Source organism: Columba livia, chromosome 3 (assembly GCF_036013475.1).
Source record: "Columba livia isolate bColLiv1 breed racing homer chromosome 3, bColLiv1.pat.W.v2, whole genome shotgun sequence".
Taxonomy (NCBI): Eukaryota; Metazoa; Chordata; class Aves; order Columbiformes; family Columbidae; genus Columba; species Columba livia.
The window spans coordinates 2,897,988-2,917,856 of record NC_088604.1 but is presented as its reverse complement, the minus strand read 5'-3'; the positions used below and the strand labels follow the sequence as shown (position 1 = coordinate 2,917,856).

Here is a 19,869-nt window from a genome sequence, read left to right as displayed (position 1 = left end):
GAGAATTCTTGCCTTGGTAGGGACCGTGTAATTGAGTACAAACAAATAGTTTTAGAATTAATTGCATTATAATGGGAAAAGGACAAAGGGTAGCGCCTGCCAGAGCCTCCGTCAAGGTTGTTCTGTCATGGTTTGTTTCATTTGGGTTTAAATTTGTAAAAAGGTTCAATTCTTTGTAGGTTGTAAATCAAATGAGGGTCCGCCTGGGGACTCATCATCCCAAGCATCTAATGAAGAAAATACATCAGGGCTGCTGCAAATTTATTGGACGATTTCTGCACAAAGGAAACAACAGAACAGCCAAGAAGAACCACATATTAATGAGGAACCCGATAATATTTAATTAAATAAATACTGACGGCGATGCTCCGAGGAATGAAATGATATGGGTGTTGGACAGCCAAATTCAAAGCGAGTTACCAAGATTTAAACTACAATGCAACGTTGCTTTTCTTTCCACTTACAGAACAAACATTCCTAACAAACAGTTGTTAGAAATCGGGCATCTACGAGCATGATAATATCATCCATTCTCCACTGATGTTTCATTAAGAGTTTCCTTGACAAAAAAGATCTATTTTTCTTAACTCTCTGCTTATTACAAGTATTTTAATTCCTTCTCAAAATATAATTAATCAAGTTTATTATTAGAATACTAACATAATCTTAAATATTACACTGAAACTAGTTAGAGAATTGTAAGAATTAGTTATTTAGAAGCCACATCATGGGGAGGAGGGGGTGATTACTAAGTAACCTTTTAAGTATTTTAGGAATAGTTGAGCAATATCACACACTGACAAACAACATAGGTTGTGATCTAGAACTGAAAATAAGTCTATTTTCTGTTTCATTTGACCAGGATTGATTCTTGCAAGCAAGAGGTTCCAAATACAGACCCATGCAAAGGTTCTTGGGATGAACCTGCGCGACAGAAATTGAAACTATGTTGGTCCTCATGTGTATCTGTGTTTGTTTCAGACCCTCAGGAGGAAAATGTTGGGGCAGAACTGGTGTCACCATGAATAAAAAATACTGTCATTATTACATATGGAGCTTCTTTATGGTTTTTCGGTTATTTTTTCCTATTTTAATTAGGAAGATGTAAGCGAAAAAAATCTTTTGTCAATTACTAAAATCACTGTCCCCATTGGGGATTTAGTCATGAACTACAGTTTAATCCTACTTTATTCTAAAAGTAAAAACACTAAAAGCATGATGCTATTTCACAGAATCCCAGAATGTCAGGGGTTGAAGGGACCTGGAAAGCTCATCCAGTGCAATCCCCCCATGGAGCAGGAACACCCAGATGAGGTTACACAGGAAGGTGTCCAGGCGGGTTGGAATGTCTGCACAGAAGGAGACTCCACAACCCCCCTGGGCAGCCTGGGCCAGGCTCTGCCACCCTCACCCCCAACAAGTTGCTTCTCAAATTTAAGTGGAACCTCTTATGTTCCAGTTTGTACCCATTGTCCCTTGTCCTGTCACTGGTTGTCACCGAGAAGAGCCTGGCTCCATCCTCCTGACACTCCCCCTTTCCATATTGATCCCCAGGAATGAGTCCCCCCTCAGTCTCCTCTTGTCCAGCTCCAGAGCCCCAGCTCCCTCAGCCTTTCCCCACACGGGAGATGCTCCACTCCCTTCAGCATCTTGGTGGCTGCGCTGGACTCTCTCCAGCAGTTCCCTGTCCTGCTGGAACTGAGGGGCCACAACTGGACACAATATTCCAGGTGTGGTCTCCCCAGGGCAGAGCAGAGGGGCAGGAGAACCTCTCTGACCTACTGACCAACCCCTTCTAACCCACCCCAGGTACCATTGGCTTCCTGGCCACAAGGGCCCAGTGCTGGCTCATGGTCACCCTGCTGTCCCCAGGACCCCCAGGTCCCTTTCCCCTACACTGCTCTCTAACAGGTCATTCCCCAACTTACACTGGAACCTGGGGTTGTTCCTGCCCAGATTCAAGACTCTACACTTGCCCTTGTTCTAGTTCGTTAAATTTTCCGCGCCCAGCTCTCCAGCCTGTCCAGGTCTCTGATGGCAGCACAGCTTCCAGTGTCACCACTCCTCCCAGCTTGGTGTCACCAGCAAACTTGCTGACAGTCACTCTAGTCCCTCATCCAAATAACTGATGAATATATTTAATAGTACCGGCCCCAGCACTGACCCTTGAACACTGCACTAGATCCAGGCCTCCAACTGGACTGTGCCCCATTGACCGCGACTCTCTGGCTTTTGACTCTATCATCTGGTTTCCCCAATCCCTTCCAAATCTTGACCAGCGTTCACCATCGATAAGGGCTGAATATCTCTAGAGTCATTCATACCCCGCTTGGCAGCCAAGCACAGAGCTAGATTGACATCTTTAGTGCCATTAATATTTCAGAAAAGTCTCTAAAATGCATATTTTGACTCACCCGCTAACACACACCTTGTACAGCAATCAGCAATATCTCCCATTTTCTTTTAAATTGGAGTTTGTAGTTGGAATCAAAATGAACTCAGGTCAGCCCAGACCATTATTTCACGTTTTCAATATGGTCTCTGTGCATTATATGCAGGACAAGATGTTACTCGGACTAAACTTATTCCAATCCTCAGGAATTTTAGCCCTTCTTTTCTCTCCTCATTGATCTGACATCTATTTAGCCAAAAAATGGTACTGAACTAAAATTTGCAGGCACGCACTATGAGGGTGTTTCTATCCCTTCCATTAAATTAGGTAACGGCCTATTCTTCATTATTACTCCACCCATAATGAAGAAACAGATGAACGGATGGCAGATAAACCACATACTCATCTTGGGGAGGTTAGCAATAAACTATCGAAGACATCAAATTCTCATTATTATTAATCATTGGTACTGGGGATGCTCTTGCTGGGAGCTGAGCAATCTGGCTTTAAGCCACTAAAGTACTTGAGCATTTTCTTATTTGCATGCACCCAAGTCAATATTATTCACATGCTTCAACTTAAGTGCATGGAAAAGAGCGGAATGTTGAGACTGAACCCGCCAGAAAAGCACAGTTAATGGAATATGGAAATATCAAAGTCAAATCCTAGATTGGGATGTTCTACAGATGGAAATAATGTTCATTTTTAAATAGTTCTATTTTTGCTCCATTTCATCAGGTCTGTGTGTCCAACAGAGGGGGAAGATGTGAGGATTACACTTCTAATATTATCTTCTAATGTTTATCGCTACATCTTATAAAATTATTGAATGGTAGGAAGGTGATTCACATCAGTTTTAACTGGCTGAAATCAAAGGGTCGCAGCAGTGAGGAAATGAGCTTTATGGGCACATTTGCGCTTTTTCCGTAGACGCTGCCCAACTTGAGGACGTTGAGCTTTTGCAAACCTCCATTAAAGAGCTTTCACGAACCACTGTCACAGTTTCCATAGAAACAGCAGATCATCATTTCTCCGAGAATATAAAACCTTTTTCAACACATTTGATAGTCATTTTCTCCAAATGACCTCCAGGTAATTAATGGGATGGTTTGACCCCTGCTTTAACGTTATTTTCTAAGAAACAAGCTGTATTGCTCCTTTGAAAACCTGAATGCGTCGTTCATATCAAGAAACAAGACCTTGCAAGTTTGAGATCTCCTCAAGCAGATATTCAGACCTCGTAGATGTTTACACGTATGTGTATGCCTTCGCAAAATTAGCGCTCAGAAACCTGCGAAGCGAAACCAAATAAAAGCGGAGTTGTCCATCTGTCTAAATCCCACTGAGAATCTCTGTTCTCAAAGCTTAGGAATGTATTGTGTGCTTTGCAGGCAACACGAAACACTTGCGATGAAACTGCAGCGATCTTCTCTGAAAATGCCAACTACAGTGCCAAGAGAACAACAGACCTTTCAGCATCTTAATAACAGAATAACAGAATGTCCTGAGTTGGAAGGACCCACAAGGATCACGGAGTCCAACTCCTGTCCCTGCACAGGACACCCCACAGGTCACCCCGTGTGTCTGAGGGTGTTGTCCAGTCTCTTCTTGAACACTGTCAGGTTGGGGCCGTGACACCTCCCTGGGGAGCCTGTTCAGTGTCCAGCACCTCTGGGTGAAGAACCTTTTCCTGATGTCCAACCTGACCCTCCCCTGGCACATCTTCTGCCATTCCCTCAGGTTCTGTCGTCGATCACTAAAGAGAAGAGCTCAGCCCTACCCCTTCTCCTGACCTTGTGAGGAGCTGGAGCCTCCATGAACTCTCCTCTATTTTCATGAGTCACAAGGAAAATGAAAATTCGACTTTAACCCCACATACTTCAGAGGACTATTTTCTATTTACTTTGAGAACTGATTGGAATTTGAGTCTGATGGTGGTATTAGAAATGCACAATTTTGGAAAAACGTTATAAAAGTTTGGACTTAAACTTTAGAAAAGTACTGCTGAAAACCGTCCTGATTGTATTTATCCTACATCTTTATTTATCCTGATCTAATCCCTCTGACTACAGGAGTGCATCATCTTTTCTCTCTTTCTTTCCTTTCTTCCTTTCTTCCTTTCTTCCTTTCTTTCTTCCTTTCCTTCTTTCCTTCTTCCTTTCCTTCTTTCCTTCTTTCCTTCTTTCTTTCCTTCTCTTTCTTCTTTCTTCCTTCCTTCCTTCCTTCGTTTCCTTCTTTCTTTCCTTCTTTCTTTCTTTGTCTTTCCTTCTTTCTTCCTTTATCCTTCCTTCCTTCCTTCCTCCCTTCCTTCCTTTCCTTCCTTCCTTCCTTCCTCCCTTCCTTCCTTCCTTTCCTTCCTTCCTTGCTTCCTTCCTTCCTTCTTTCTTTTCTTTCTCCTCCTTCCTTTCTTCCTTCTTTCTTTCCTCTTTCTTTCCTTCTTTCTTTCCTTCTTTCCTTTCTTTATGTCTCTTTCTTTCTCTCTTTCTTTCCCTTCCTTCCTTCCTCTCTCTCCTTCTCTCTCTCTCTTCTATTATTTTCAGTATTGCAGCTTTGTTCTCCTTTCCCAGCTGAACTCTTTTTATGCTTGACCACAATTCTATATTAGAAGCTTTGTTTCCATGAGAAGACCTCAAGGATCATCCGCCAGTTTTCAGAGCTCCATTTCCTAGTGACGCACTTCCACTTTTTCATAGTTTGACACAGAATGGCAGCTTTGGTCAAAAACAAGGTGTAAAAAAAAATGACATGAAAGGATGCTGCTTTCTCTATCAAAAATTTGGAAGTCTTCTCCAAAAGGGCTTATTTGCATATGCTCATCAATTTATGAAAACTACCAGCTGATTAAAAGTATCATGGAAAACACATCAATCAGAGTGTATCCTCAACCTGGACTATTTCACACATTTATTTAGACATATATATTGAAGTATAAAATAGACATCCCTGTTTCTAGGAGCACTGAAATGTGCAGAGCAGCAATCAGTCTCCTGAGTCGGACCCTCAAATTGTTCCATTCACATGGAAGTTCATTTTTCATTGGGTTCTGTGACTATCGGAAACACTTTTCTCATGGACAACAATTTAAAATCTATGTGGAACTATCTGCCATGGATCTCAGCCACTTTCTGTCTAGCACAGAAGGAATTCTCTTTATATACTTAATGGGAATAGAAAGTGTTGGACTGCTGTTGGTTGGTTGCTGTTTGCCCCAAGAAATGTCTATTTCTTGCATAAACTCATTTGACCACCTCTTTCCATAATCTGTCTTTATTGAGAATACTTTTCCTTATATATGACTGTATTTATAAGGAATAAAAAGACCCTACATCTGGTCACTCCCGGAGGAGAAAGAAAAGAACATTTCTCTTTTACAAATACTCCACTGGTTTTAGTCCATGGTTCACAGGATTTGACCAAAGCTTTTGGTTGGCTGCCAAAAGCTGTCATTGTACTCTCCTACGTGTATGGGCTCAAGGATTGTCCCGTAACAAGATCCAGCTACGAAATGGGTTCTAATTAAACATTTTATTGCTAGTAAACTTCCTTTGGGAATGTCTTTCCATAGGGTAAGCAAAATGTGCTTGGTTCTCAGTTTCCTCATGCCACTGTTAAAAAAATAAGCACCAGAGCATGCAGAACCTGAAGAATCATGTACAGAAGGGAGTTGGTCATTCACAGAATATTCAGCTGTTGACTCTGATATTCCATTAAGTCTGTTAGGCCAGGTTTTTAATCTTGCTTTGTTATTCTAAGTTCTGTAGACAAGTAATTTTTCTCTGCTTGCTTCCAGTGAAAGAGGAAAACTGCATTTATCATAGAATCATAGAATTGTAGAATCACTGAAACATCAAATAAAGATGCTGAAGGGAGTGGAGCAACTCCCGTGGGAGGAAAGGCTGAGGGAGCTGGGGCTCTGGAGCTGGACAAGAGGAGACTGAGGGGTGACCTCATTCATGTTTACAGATATTTAAAGGGTGAGTGTCAGGAGGATGGAGCCAGGCTCTTCTCAGTGACAACCAATGATAGGACAAGGCGCAATGGGTGCAAACTGGAACACATGAGGTTCCACTTCAATATGAGAAGAAACTTGTTTGGGGTGAGGGTGGCAGAGCCTGGCCCAGGCTGCCCAGGGAAGTTGTGGAGTCTCCTTCTCTGCAGACATTCCAACCCGCCTGGACACCTTCCTGTGTAACCTCATCTGGGTGTTCCTGCTCCATGGGGGGATTGCACTGGATGAGCTTTCCAAGACCCTTCCAACTCCTGACACTCTAGGGTTCTATGATCATCAAATCACAGAACAGTTTGGGTTGGAAGGGACCATTAAATCTCCCCCAGTTCCCCCTGCCATGAGCAGGGACATCTGCACCAGCTCAGGGTGCTCAGAGCCCCGTCCAGCCTGGCCTGGGATGTCTCCAGGGATGGTTCATCCACCACCTCTCTGGCCAACCTGGGACAGGCTCTCACCACCCTCAGCACAAACAATTTCTTCCTCACGTCCGGCCTGAATCTCCCTCCTTTAGTTTAAAACCATCACCCCTTGTCCTATCACAACAGGCCCTGCTCAAAAGTCTGTCCCCATCTTTCCTATGGGCTCCTTTTAAGTCCGGAAAGGCTGCAATAAGGTGTCCTTGGAGCTTCTCTTCTCCAGGCCAAACAACTGGTTTCCTTTGCTTTCAACATGAAAATTCTAAATTATGTCATCGTTTGATTTTCTTTTTCATGCTAAATTAATTAATGTGTCATAATAATAAATTAGCTACACAGTTCTGTTTGTACATCCTTGTTTCTACTTACAAAACCCCCAAATGAAGGCAGCGAAATCGTCACCTGTTCCACAACTAGCTCAGCCCAAAAGATGTGGATGGACCAGCCGGGCAGCTGAGACAACCACTCCAAACCCACCTAAATCCAATTAACCTTGAACTGAATCGAATCCCTGATGTGCGTTGCCATGTCTTGGCTCCTCTTCAGACTTTTGGCAATTCCCACCCCACCTATTTCCCACCTACTGCTGTACGGATCAAGTTGAATTTATTCTGCTACTATTCATTTTTACACTAATCACTTCAGAAAGAGATTTGTCCAGTTTCCATTTAATTTTAAGAGCTACACACTTACGTATCTTTTGTCTATTTAAAGATATTTGCTGTAGTTTACAAGGAAAATAAAAGGAATGCAACAATAGAGATACCGATACAAATTCTTACTATTGCTCACTCGTTTTCCAAAGATAAAATTATTATTTGTTCGCGCTCTACAAATAATAATTCAACACACAAATGTTACTTTACACCAAGATCCTACACACAAATAGATTTATCCTGTTGTCAGCCATTTAAAACCCACCACCTAATCCTGGCCAGCACTTGTGTAACACATTAAAATATTCAATTATATCTTCAATATTATTAAATGAGATCAATTTTGGCAATACCACCTTGAGGCTACCCTGGGACTGGGAGACACTAGACCACACATTATCCATCTATCTATCTATCTATCTATCTATCTATCTATCTATCTAGCTATCTATCATCTAGCTATCTATCATCTAGCTATCTATATACACACATATATATACACGTAAAGAGATTAAGACCTTATCTGTAACAAGAAAATGGTGACAAATGGCAGAAAATTACCATTGTTTTTCGATAGTATGTTCTAAAAATCATTTCATATGATCATGCTGAACATGACTACTTCATGGTTTTTCGCATTCTTGAATATGATGTAATGTATCAACACATTAATTGGAATTTTGGTCACAATTAGCATGTATTAAATCCCTGATTAGTTATACGCATTTAAAGCACTTTAATTGGTTTGTTTCCATTGATATAATGGAATGTGTTTTAAACGATGTAATTTAGAGGTGTGGATTTCGTTATCATTGATTAGCTAATCAATAGTATTGTCACAAGTGTATGAATGCTGCCTTAATTATGTCTGAAACTCACATTTCTCAGGAAATAAGTGATAGAACCATTTCCCTCTGGCTGTGTTAGCACATCATTTGCTTCTTCTATTAAGTCATGAGTTTGGGTTCTCTCGCTTTTTCTTTTGTAAAGCACTTGAAATATCTAACAGGTCTATTCCTCTGATTAACTTCTTTTAAACCTGTAATTCAGTAGAATTAATCCATGAAAAACATGGTTCAGCAAGAATCATTTAGCCCTTGCATAAATACATTTAGAATTTGGAACTTTTACCCCTCAAATTAGGATTCTCCATATGGCACTTAAGCACATGCAAAAAATAAATATTTTTAAATACCTACCATGTATTTTTCTCTTTGCTTCTTCCCTGAGTTCATCAAGCCATTTAACATCCAAAATTGTCTTCCTCTGTGAATTTGCCCTTTTGCATTTAGTAACCTTGCTTTTTCCACTGATTTCAATGGAACTGAAATTCTGTTTCTTTAACTACAACTTCAGTTGTTTGAGCGCTATGTCATTTCAAGCTGCTCTTATACACCAGTTACAAAAGTGATTTTCACCTCACTGTGAGATATATATTTCTTAGTAAAGCAATGCAGTGACAATACAATGAAGAATGTCAGGGGTTGGAAGGGCCCTGGAAAGCTCATCCAGTGCAATTCCCCCATGGAGCAGGAACACCCAGATGAGGTTACACAGGAAGGTGTCCAGGCGGGTTGGAATGTCTGCACAGAAGGAGACTCCACAACCCCCCTGGGCAGCCTGGGCCAGGCTCTGCCACCCTCACTGAGAAGAAGTTTCTTCTCAAATTTAAGTGGAACCTCCTGTGTTCCAGTTTGCACCCATTGCCCCTTGTCCTATCACTGGTTGTCACCAAGAAGAGCCTGGCTCCATCCTCCTGACACTCCCCCTTTCTATATGTGTAAACATTAATAAGGTCACCCCTCAGTGTCCTCTTGTCCAGCTCCAGAGCCCCAGCTCCCTCAGCCTTTCCTCCCACGGGAGATGCTCCACTCCCTTCAGCATCTTGGTGGCTGCGCTGGACTCTCTCCAGCAGTTCCCTGTCCTGCTGGAACTGAGGGGCCACCACTGGACACAATATTCCAGGTGTGGTCTCCCCAGGGCAGAGCAGAGGGGCAGGAGAACCTCTCTGACCTACTGACCACCCCCTTCTAACCCACCCCAGGTACCATTGGCTTCCTGGCCACAAGGGCCCAGTGCTGGCTCATGGTCACCCTGCTGTCCCCAGGACCCCCAGGTCCCTTTCCCCTACACTGCTCCCTAACAGGTCATTCCCCAACTTACACTGGAACCTGGGGTTGTTCTGCCCAGATTCAAGACTCTACACTTGCCCTTGTTCTAGTTCATTAAATTTTTCCCGCTCGGCTCTCCAGCCTGTCCAGGTCTCTGATGGCAGCACAGCTTCCAGTGTCACCACTCCTCCCAGCTTGGTGTCACCAGCAAACTTGCTGACAGTCACTCTATTCCCTCATCCAAATCGTTGATGAATATAGTGAATAATACAGGCCCCAGTACTGACCCTTGAGGCACTGCACTAGATAAAGGCCTCCAACTTAGGAGCCGCGGATGCTAAAATATTTACAAGTTTGGACACTTACAGAATGCAAAATGAAAGATTTTCAAAGGAAGCAACCAATGTGTGCACATCATCAGAGATTGTGAACAGCAAAAACACAACCCAGGCGCTTGCCCTCCACATTATCTGATAATAAGCATCCATCATCCAAGGATGCGTGGGAGCTGGAGGTGGCAATGTGCTACAACTTACACAAAGAAGTAATCAAAAACAGGTGTATTTTCAATTCGACGACACCAACAGACTGAATGAACGACAAGCTGCGTGAGGATGGATTAAATACGCACCAGTTTGCTTTCAAGACGTCTTTAATAAGTTCACAAAGAATGACATCTAACCTGAGTTGATGCATCTCCCTTATGAGGAAAGGCTGAGGGAGCTGGGGCTCTTTAGCTTGGAGGAGACTGAGGGGTGACTCATTCACGGGGATCAATATGGAAAGGGGGAGTGTCAGGAGGATGGAGCCAGGCTCTTCTGGTGACAACCAGTGACAGGACAAGGGGCAATGGGTGCAAACTGGAACACAGGAGGTTCCACTGAAAGATGAGAAGAAACTTGTTTGGGGTGAGGGTGGCAGAGCCTGGCCCAGGCTGCCCAGGGGGGTTGTGGAGTCTCCTTCTGTGCAGACATTCCAACCCGCCTGGACACCTTCCTGTGTAACCTCATCTGGGTGTTCCTGCTCCATGGGGGGATTGCACTGGATGAGCTTTCCAGGTCCCTTCCAACCCCTGACATTCTGTGATTCTGTGAGTATTGTTCGCTAATATGCCAGCTTTGCCTTACCTCCCAACCAATAACACGGCTCAACAGAATGTGTTGATTTCTTTCGGCATTTGTTTTTTAAGCACTGATAAGTGAACGAGCCTACGGAACGGTTGCACAGAATTACATCATTTTTCGGAGCCGAGATCCCTTCCCCCTCCTGTGTCACTTGATTCTTGACTGAGCTAAAGCAGGGAAAAATTAGACTTCATTTCAGTATGCTAATAGCAATCTACCCAAAACAATGTAATCAAGGCCTCATGTGCTCCTATAATTTCATTCTTGACATAAGTCTGACAGCTATTTATTGTTGGGGGGAAGCGTGGGGAGGGGGAGAGAAAAATTCCTGTAATTTCCCCTCCCCCAGCAAACACAAGGGCTTCACGGTTTAAAGCGGCATCTTTGTGAAGCGCCCAAAATGGTAATAATCACGGGCTTTACATATGTCTTGTCTTAAGCAATCAAGGCGGGGAGTTAACGGAGAGGCACATTCAGATGTGCCAATTCCCAAACTGGCCACCTCTGATGAGCCAGCTGTGAGCTTCAATTGTCACATTATCATTTAGGCGAGGAGGAGGAGGGAGGGAGAGAAAAAGGCATCCAGCTCCATACTGGATGAACATAATTATTCACAGCAGGATGCTGCAGAATTAATTTAGCCAATCAGAATTATGGCGGGGGTTGGGTACCAACAACGGTGAATGCGGAAAAGGAGAAAGAAGAGAGGAAGAAAATCAGGAAACGGATCAAAAATAGAAAAAAGGGAGTAGCACCTCGGTAATATTTTGATTCTACGTCCCTCAGTGTACTTGGGATACAATAATGTGTTATATAGGTGTTCCTGGCTCAATGGGGCTCACTTGAAATGAGAGAAGCTGTGAATTTGGTTCATGGTGAAAAAGTCAACAATCTGATACCTGGTTTTATCACGCTGAATAATACGCTATCAAATAAATATAAATCTGGGAACAATGCTAGCAATTCTGCATCGTTCCGGTTTGGAATTTCAGAAATCCTGCCAAAACTCCACTTAACCAGTAGAGGAGACATGAAAATAAAGCCCAGCCTGGTCTGTACTCGAATGAAGCGATGACAGAATTTCAGCTCGCAATCTGGTGCAAATTTTGCGCTGACAGCTTTTAATTGGGTGAGTGAAAGGAGCCATTAGAGGTCGGTCTTTCTGGACTCGGCAACGAGCATTTTGGGTTTAGTAGCAAAGAAATCAGTAAGATACATAAAAGAAACCAATCAAAAAATGTATATTTAGGCTTCGAGTGTCCAAATAAATACTTCAACCTGGTCACCAAGAGAGTAAATATGGAGAGAAAATTTTTCTTATTATTTCTATTCGCCTTATAGAGAATAAACCAGGACCAGCGAAGTCCGATGCTCTATGACCCCAGTATCCTCCTTTAACCAATAATACACACTCTAATTAGCCCTTTTGTCCCTTTTCCTGCAAACACAGAATCACAGGATCCCAGAATGTCAGGGGTTGGAAGGGCCCTGGAAAGCTCATCCAGTGCAATCCCCCCATGGAGCAGGAACACCCAGATGAGGTTACACAGGAAGGTGTCCAGGCGGGTTGGAATGTCTGCACAGAAGGAGACTCCACAACCTCCCTGGGCAGCCTGGGCCAGGCTCTGCCACCCTCACCGGGAACAAGTTGCTTCTCATACTTAAGTGGAACCTCCTGTGTTCCAGTTTGCACCCATTGCCCCTTGTCCTGTCCCTGGTTGTCACCAGAAGAGCCTGGCTCCATCCTCCTGACACTCCCCCTTTCCATCTTGATCCCCAGGAATGAGTCCCCCCTCAGTCTCCTCTTGTCCAGCTCCAGAGCCCCAGCTCCCTCAGCCTTTCCTCCCACGGGAGATGCTCCACTCCCTTCAGCATCTTGGTGGCTGCGCTGGACTCTCTCCAGCAGTTCCCTGTCCTGCTGGAACTGAGGGGCCACAACTGGACACAAGATTCCAGGTGTGGTCTCCCCAGGGCAGAGCAGAGGGGCAGGAGAACCTCTCTCGACCGTTTTGCAGGGGCAGTTGTAAAACCAGAGGGAAGGTTGAAAAGATACTGAATATTTACCCTGACAAGATACCGAAACTTTTGAGTGTTGAATCCTCCACCCATAAATACAAATATCTCCCTTTTCATAACGTAGGGAGAAAAGTTCTTACATTTCTATGACCTTGAGCTTTATTTTACCATAAGGCAGAAGCTTGTTTTATTTAATTTTTCCTGGAATTGTATGAGCATGACAAATGTAACTGGAGGACAATCCTTGAGTTCCTGTAAAAGTTCACTTAAGCTCCCGCTCTCCGATTCTGGTAACGGTGAGAAAAATGCCAGGAAGGTTGGTCAGGTTTTATTTCTGGCAATAACGTTTGATGTACGCCGCTGTCAATGAGAACCGTGATTTAATCTGTGAGGATATAAGGCCTGGTGGTAAAAATGGTGTAACTACAAATCCTGATTAACAATCGCTGCAACAGTAAAATTGGTTCCCATAGCAACAAGATGGAAATGATACAACAAATGGCAATGCCATAGCAGATAAATCGCCCCATGAAATGGCCCTTTTTGGAAGCCACTTGGCTTTCTGCTCCCTTCATCTTTAAGACTTGCAAGTATTACTTTCAATCTCCTGAACCTCACGGCTCATCCTTTAAATTCTGTCATCGTTTGTTCTGCTAATAACCAAGGTAAAAGAATAAAAGCAATAAGACAGTATGGTATTTAACATCTGAAAGCTCATTCCAGGTCCTGGCAGTTTATACACATTCCTATATATTTTATATTTTTTTCTCTTTTCATTTGCTCTATGTTTATTTTATGGTATTTCCATAACTTCAGTTTCCAAAAGCAAATATTAATTTTAGATATTTTGCATTTGTAAAATATAGGACTGCAGTCATCCTCTTTGTATGCATTGCTTATGGAGACAGACACTGTAACCAAGCAAGATGTGCACTGCAAAAGAGGAAAATAGCACTTAGAATTACAAATTATACATTAATCTCTTTCAAATTGCGTCAAGGATGACCCTTCGACTTAAAAAAATATATAAGTGATTCCACCTATGTAGCCCATGTACAGTTTGAATTTGAAGTTGTTATTACAGAACTGCCCAAAGAAGTTGCCTGTTCCCTTGTGCTTTAGGGAATCAGCTGTTTGCTATAATGATTGTATACACAGGGCTACCAAAATATAGGTAGGTAGGTAGGTAGAGAGATAGATAGACAGACAGACAGACAGGTAGATAGGCAGACAGACAGGAGAGATAGGAGAGATAGGAGAGATAGGAGAGATAGGAGAGACAGACAGACAGACAGACAGACAGACAGACAGACAGACAGATAGATAGATAGATAGATAGATAGATAGATAGATAGATAGGAGAGAGAGATAGATAGATAGATCTATAGATAGACAGATAATTAGATAAATAGATAGACAGACAGACAGACAAATAAGAGAGAGAGAGATATAGATAGATAAACAGATAGGTAGACAGACAGACAAATAAGAGAGAGAGATACATATAGATCTACAGATAGACAGATAAATAGATAGGTAGACAGATAGATAAGATAGACAGACAGATAGATAGACAGGGTCATACCTAGAGTACCAAAATGCTTAGGGGACTGGAACGCATGACACAAGGTGATGCTGAAAGAATTGCGTTCACATGACACTAAGAGGAGAAGGGTGAGAGTCAATCTTGTTGCTGTTTACCCAACTGGAGGCCGTAGGGAAGACAAAACCAGACTCTTCTCACCGTTATAAATAAAAATAACATGAGGCAACAGACAGAAGTTGAAACACGGGAGGTTCCAACTTCAAAATAAGAAAGAATATTTATTTTTTCATAGACCTGGTCAAATGCTGTTGGACTTGATGACCCTTGTGGGTCACTTCCAACTCAGGACATTCTATGGTTCTATGAAATGCTGCAGTAGGTCTCGGAAAGACAGTTCTCCAACAGTCAACGCCCTGAGCAACCCATTGATGTTGAATTGCAGACCTCAGGAGGTCTCTTCTATCCAGCATAGTCCTAGGACTCCATTTCCACTAGGCCAGGGACAGCACTCGTCCCTCACATTTTAATGACTGTTCGTTCAAACAAAGACACCTAGAGTTATTCTTTGAAAAGATGTGGGAGAAATCGGTCCCTCCATAAACCACTGAAAAGCCTCTTGAGCTTTTTACACTCAGAAAACAACGCGATACTATTAAAACCAGAACTGAGAAAGGTTTTGCTTTTCCCAGGCCAAGACTAGACGTGGTCGTATCAAGGCAAAGGACAAACACCATCTTCCAGATAACAAACCAAGAGGTGCAGGAAGACCCTGGAAACCCAGCTGAACCTCAGTGACAATGGAGAAAGTGAGACATGAAAGGGTCGTCAGAATTTCCTGTTTTCGATCTGAATTCATCCGCCTTTCAAGCAGATCTTAATCCATCCCAAGTCCCTGAACCACAAACCGACAGTGATGACGCAACGGGAGTTCTTGAAGATGGAGAGTTTGCATTAATGAAGTTTAAATAACTGGAGAGTTGAATCATCACATCTCAGCTCTTCAATAAGATAAATAAAGAGCAGACCTGCTCCCCCAGACTGCGCATCAGCCTCCAGGAGCTGTTCCTGGGCTCGGTTTAAATCCAAGAAGCTTTAAGACGCACAAAGGGATCTGATGCTGAACCATGAAGGTATGACTAGAATCACAGAATTCGGCAGAGAAGAATGACGGTAAAGAGCAAAAATAGCAGTTTTACAGAATTTTGACGATGAGCTGGCACCAAATAACTTAAATAGCAGCAAAACAACTTTCAGCCTGTTAAGATGGGAAGGCTTGAAAATTGAATTTGTCCGGCTATTATTATAGCTGAATAGGTATGAATAAAAGAAAGACAAAAGCTTTGGAAGGAGATATTTGTTGTATCTCATTCTGAAAACCAGCACCAGGATCTGAGCATGAAATGCTCTTAACATTTCTGTGCAGGAGCACTATTAATACGGAACAAATACCGTCAAAAACCCAGAACGTATATATTTAGGTAATCTTCAGTAGGGCTATTTTGGGAACTAAAATATTTTACGCAAGAATTTGATCAACAGAGACTACACTTTATAGTTTAGCAGGAAACTATCTTCTATTTCTCCTTCCTAATATCATAACTTCAGTGAACAGTGTGAACTCAGGAATTAATTCAGATAAATATGAGCACAGAAGTAAGCAAAATTATTTATGTTGGTTAAAGTGATCTGTGAGAATTATAAAATGTACTTTATTTTTATGACTATGTGAAAGTTACCTGGCAATGGCAACTGGGTTTTCTTCACATGAGAGATAGATGAATAGATAGATAGATAGATAGATGGATAGATAGATAGATAGATAGATAGATAGATAGATAGATAGATAGAAAGAAAACTGGGCTTGGCAAAGCTCAAGGAATCATAATTATGTGCTATTTTTTTTTCATTAGCGAAGATCCTCATATCAAAAGGAAAATGGCAAGAATCTTTGAGTCTGTGGTGAGAAGAAATTTGTTTATCCATGGTCTCTATCAGTATTATCATTATTATTATTATTAATAATAATAATAATAATAATGATATGGGTCTCACTGTCTACATAGAGGACTTTTTTGGGGGGTATATTGTTAAATGGTCTTTCCTTGCCAGAGCAGTGGTGATAGAAAGAGAATTTCACAGCATGTCTATCGTCTCTACTTCTCTACTGAAACCACATTAGAGGACATGATTTTATGTTTTAATCACCGTCATTAACCAAAACTATCTCTGAAAGTCCACACTCCACAGGGCTTGCTCAAGAACTGACCTGTTTGCGGGTTTAGTAGATGGAATCGGGGTAATCAGGTAACTGTTTCACAGTAATAAGCTTCTAAGCTAGTAATTAATTGATATAAATCAGTGTAGCGCCACTAATTTAAATGCGGTTACGCTGGTCACATCAGTTGAAGGTTCCCACCATCTGCCCCTTCCCACCACCATGGCAAAATCTAAGTATGAAGACCATGATTTACACAGGTTAAGTATTTGATATATATACGCACACAGACATATATATATAAAACTATAATTTTGCTCTTTTCAGGTCTAGGTCTCCAAAGTCAGTGGGAACTCACCCTCCATCCATTTTCATCTCCACATAGAAGTTTTGCTGCTTTTTCTCTGAAGAACTCCTGCGAGATTTTCTTTCTGTCTTTACAGCTAAAATTGTAAAGCAAAGCCATGTTATGTCCGTTCATAAGAGTCTCCGGGATTCACACGTTGGACTTTCCCCTTCCACACAAAGCACAGCTGACCGTAGTTAAGAGTCACTGCATTCTTCTCTTAGATCCTACTATGTCAAGTTATTTTTGTATTATTTAATACTTTCAAATAAATAGTATCTCTTTCTGAAACTCTCCAACCAGCTGCTGCTATAATAGTGTTACTGCAATCGATGCACCAACAATGTGAATTTCCCAATGACTTTCTGGCTATTTTCCCATATTAGTTTTTTATTTTAAGCTGAATTTTGAGCTCAGAGCATCCCAATACTCCCTTGTTTCTCCAAATTACATCACAAAATCAATTTTTCATAGAATCATTTTAGTTGGAAAAGACCTTTGAGATCATCAAGTCCAACCATTAACCCAACACTGGCACTACCCCATGTCCCTAAGAACCTCATCTCCATCTGTTCAACCCCTCCAGGGATGGAGACTCCAGCACTGCCCTGGGCAGCCTGTTCCAATGCCCAACAGCCCTTTCCATGAAGAAGTGTTTCCCTGGTGCAACCTGAAGCCATTTCTTCTCATCCTATCACTTGCTACTTGGGAGAAGAGACCAACATCCTCCATGATACAAGCTCCTTTGAATCTCCATCCATGTGATCTCCATCCTTGGAGATCGTCAAAGCCCATGTGGACACAGACCTGGGCAACCTGCTCTGGGTGGTCCTGCTTGAGGAGGTGCTCCACCACCGCCCTGGGCAGCTTGTTCCATTGCCTGACAACCCTTTCCATGAAGAAGACTTGAGAAACAATTAGCAGTTCAAGATCACTTTAAGGATTGGGTAAATGTGTAGGACTAAGGGGTGGTGGTGACGACTTCAGCTCTTCACCTTGGGTGTACCAAAGCAAAGCTCAGAACACCACGGTCCATCCTCCGGTGTGACGCCAACCTGGCCGCATCCGCATTAACCTCTCTCCTCTTCCAAACCAAGAAGGCTGTATCCAAATGTGCCAAAATACGTCCAGGGAATGTCTAATAAAAATGCTATTTAGGTGGGACCAAGATCCTTAAGAGTATAGAGAATACATGAAGAATATACTGAATATGAATTTCAGCTCTCAACTCCACAACGCAGCACTATTGAATTTACTACCATGAGCACAGCCTATATGCACCTATTTGTTCTCTCTTTCCATTCCCATATTTCTGCTTGTCTTAGCAGATCTGATTTGGGACAGGAACCATTTCTCCTCGTATAGGTACACACGCCGCATACAGCACATTGGGATACTGTGCTAACACTGATGTATTATTTCTAAAATCATATTTTCCGAGTAGACGCTTGTTTTTCACGTAATAAATAACTCATGCAAGAATGGAAAGTGATAGAAAAGTCTTAGACAGCTAAGCAGAATAAGTATATTTGCAAGTTCTGCCTCTTTTTTCACCCTTTAATGCCATTTTCCCTGCTTAAGCTGACTATATTTTTCCTCTAGTTTGGAATTGTGTAGTGGTTGCAGGCAATGATACAGAAAGGCAAATGAGACTATGTTCCTTATTGATTTCTGCTGTGAATAAACCCCCTGCAAATCGCATTTTAATGCTTTACTCCAATATAAATCTAACTCAAGTTATTCATAAGATGACATTAAAACACAGCAAAGTGAAAATAAACACTGCAGAAAGCAATGAAGTGATAACAATCTACAGCGCGAGTATTTGTTCCTAAATCATTACCTTGATATCCAAGTTTAATATTTAGTTTTATAAAAGTAACATCAGCACATATTAATTTGTGCCTCTTGTCTGGGACAGAACTTAAAATGTGTGTGCTAAAAATCCCCCCATGGCGACTGCACGGGTGCTCGTTTTGTCAAATTCATTTACCTATTGCAATTAACTCAATTTTAGTCCTCAAAGTTGCCTTCTTTTAAACCTCCAACTGGTTTCAAATGTCAATCATCATCCTAAAAAGAATCAAAGATATGCTGGTCCCATCCTGTTCCCATCAGAATTCTAATGAACAATTGGCCTTGACTTGTTGAAGTGGGAATCAATTTGAAAACACTTTCCAGAAAAATCAACATTTAAATGCACGACACAGCAGATGAGAACAAATGTTAAATACCGTGAAAGGAGACTATTTTTTTTTCTAAAAGGAATTTTTACATAAACAACGTATAAATAATGTCATAAATACAGCTGAGTGAATATTTACCACCGATATGGAACAACAGTGTTTTTTATATCTTTAAAATATAATCATTTTGCTCTCAGTAGTTACTTGGGCAAAGCAAACAGAACATGCCAATGAAACAGAAAATTAATACACATCATATTTCTCCATGAAATTTAATATTTATAACTACACTTGGTCAAATGTAGAGAATGATTTGCTCAGTAACCCAGGGATGAACCATAAAAGCCCTTGCAATAGAAAGTGTATATGTATTTTTAAGAAAGTGAACTGTAAGTATCAATCTATTTTTAGCAGGAGGAACAAGTTAATCTTCATTCTGCTAACATTAAATCTTCTCATATGACAGAGTATCTTGCTGCTACATTTAAGCTCAGCTTTAGGGCTGTCAAAAGCTCACAACTGATAAAAGGAAGAGTCAAATCAGATCCTTGCTCCTGGAGTTTACACGCAGATTTATTTTAAGCCGTAACATGGACCCAAGGCAGGATTACTACCTTATTACGAGCTAAAACCACCAAGTCACGCTGAACTTGCCATCTTCTAAACATTCGGGTTATCTGAAAATGTCCTTTTTTAACACAGCGCTTATCCAAGTTCACAGGCTTTTGCTCTCACACTCAACACCCGCAATGTCATTTATAACAGTGTACGCTCACGCTTTTTCTTAGAGAACAAACTTAGCACTTTGTTGTGTCAAAATATCATGGGTTTCCCATTAATTGGGGGGGAAGG

At 41.7% G+C, this 19,869-nt stretch overlaps 1 protein-coding gene across 5 annotated transcripts in view; it reads right to left on the bottom strand.

Moving 5' to 3' along the window:
- The window catches only part of MSRA (methionine sulfoxide reductase A), a 303,524-nt gene that overhangs the window by 236,539 nt on the left and 47,116 nt on the right, over positions 1–19,869 (bottom strand). For 2 of the 5 annotated variants that reach the window (XM_065055612.1, XM_065055611.1), the window contains exon 2: positions 16,844–16,928. The exons of the other annotated variants lie outside the window; for them this stretch is intronic. In XM_065055612.1, coding sequence (XP_064911684.1) covers positions 16,844–16,850 — 7 coding nt within the window. In that variant the 5' untranslated portion in view covers positions 16,851–16,928. The remainder of the gene's footprint in view (positions 1–16,843; positions 16,929–19,869) is intronic. 5 annotated transcript variants of the gene reach the window in all.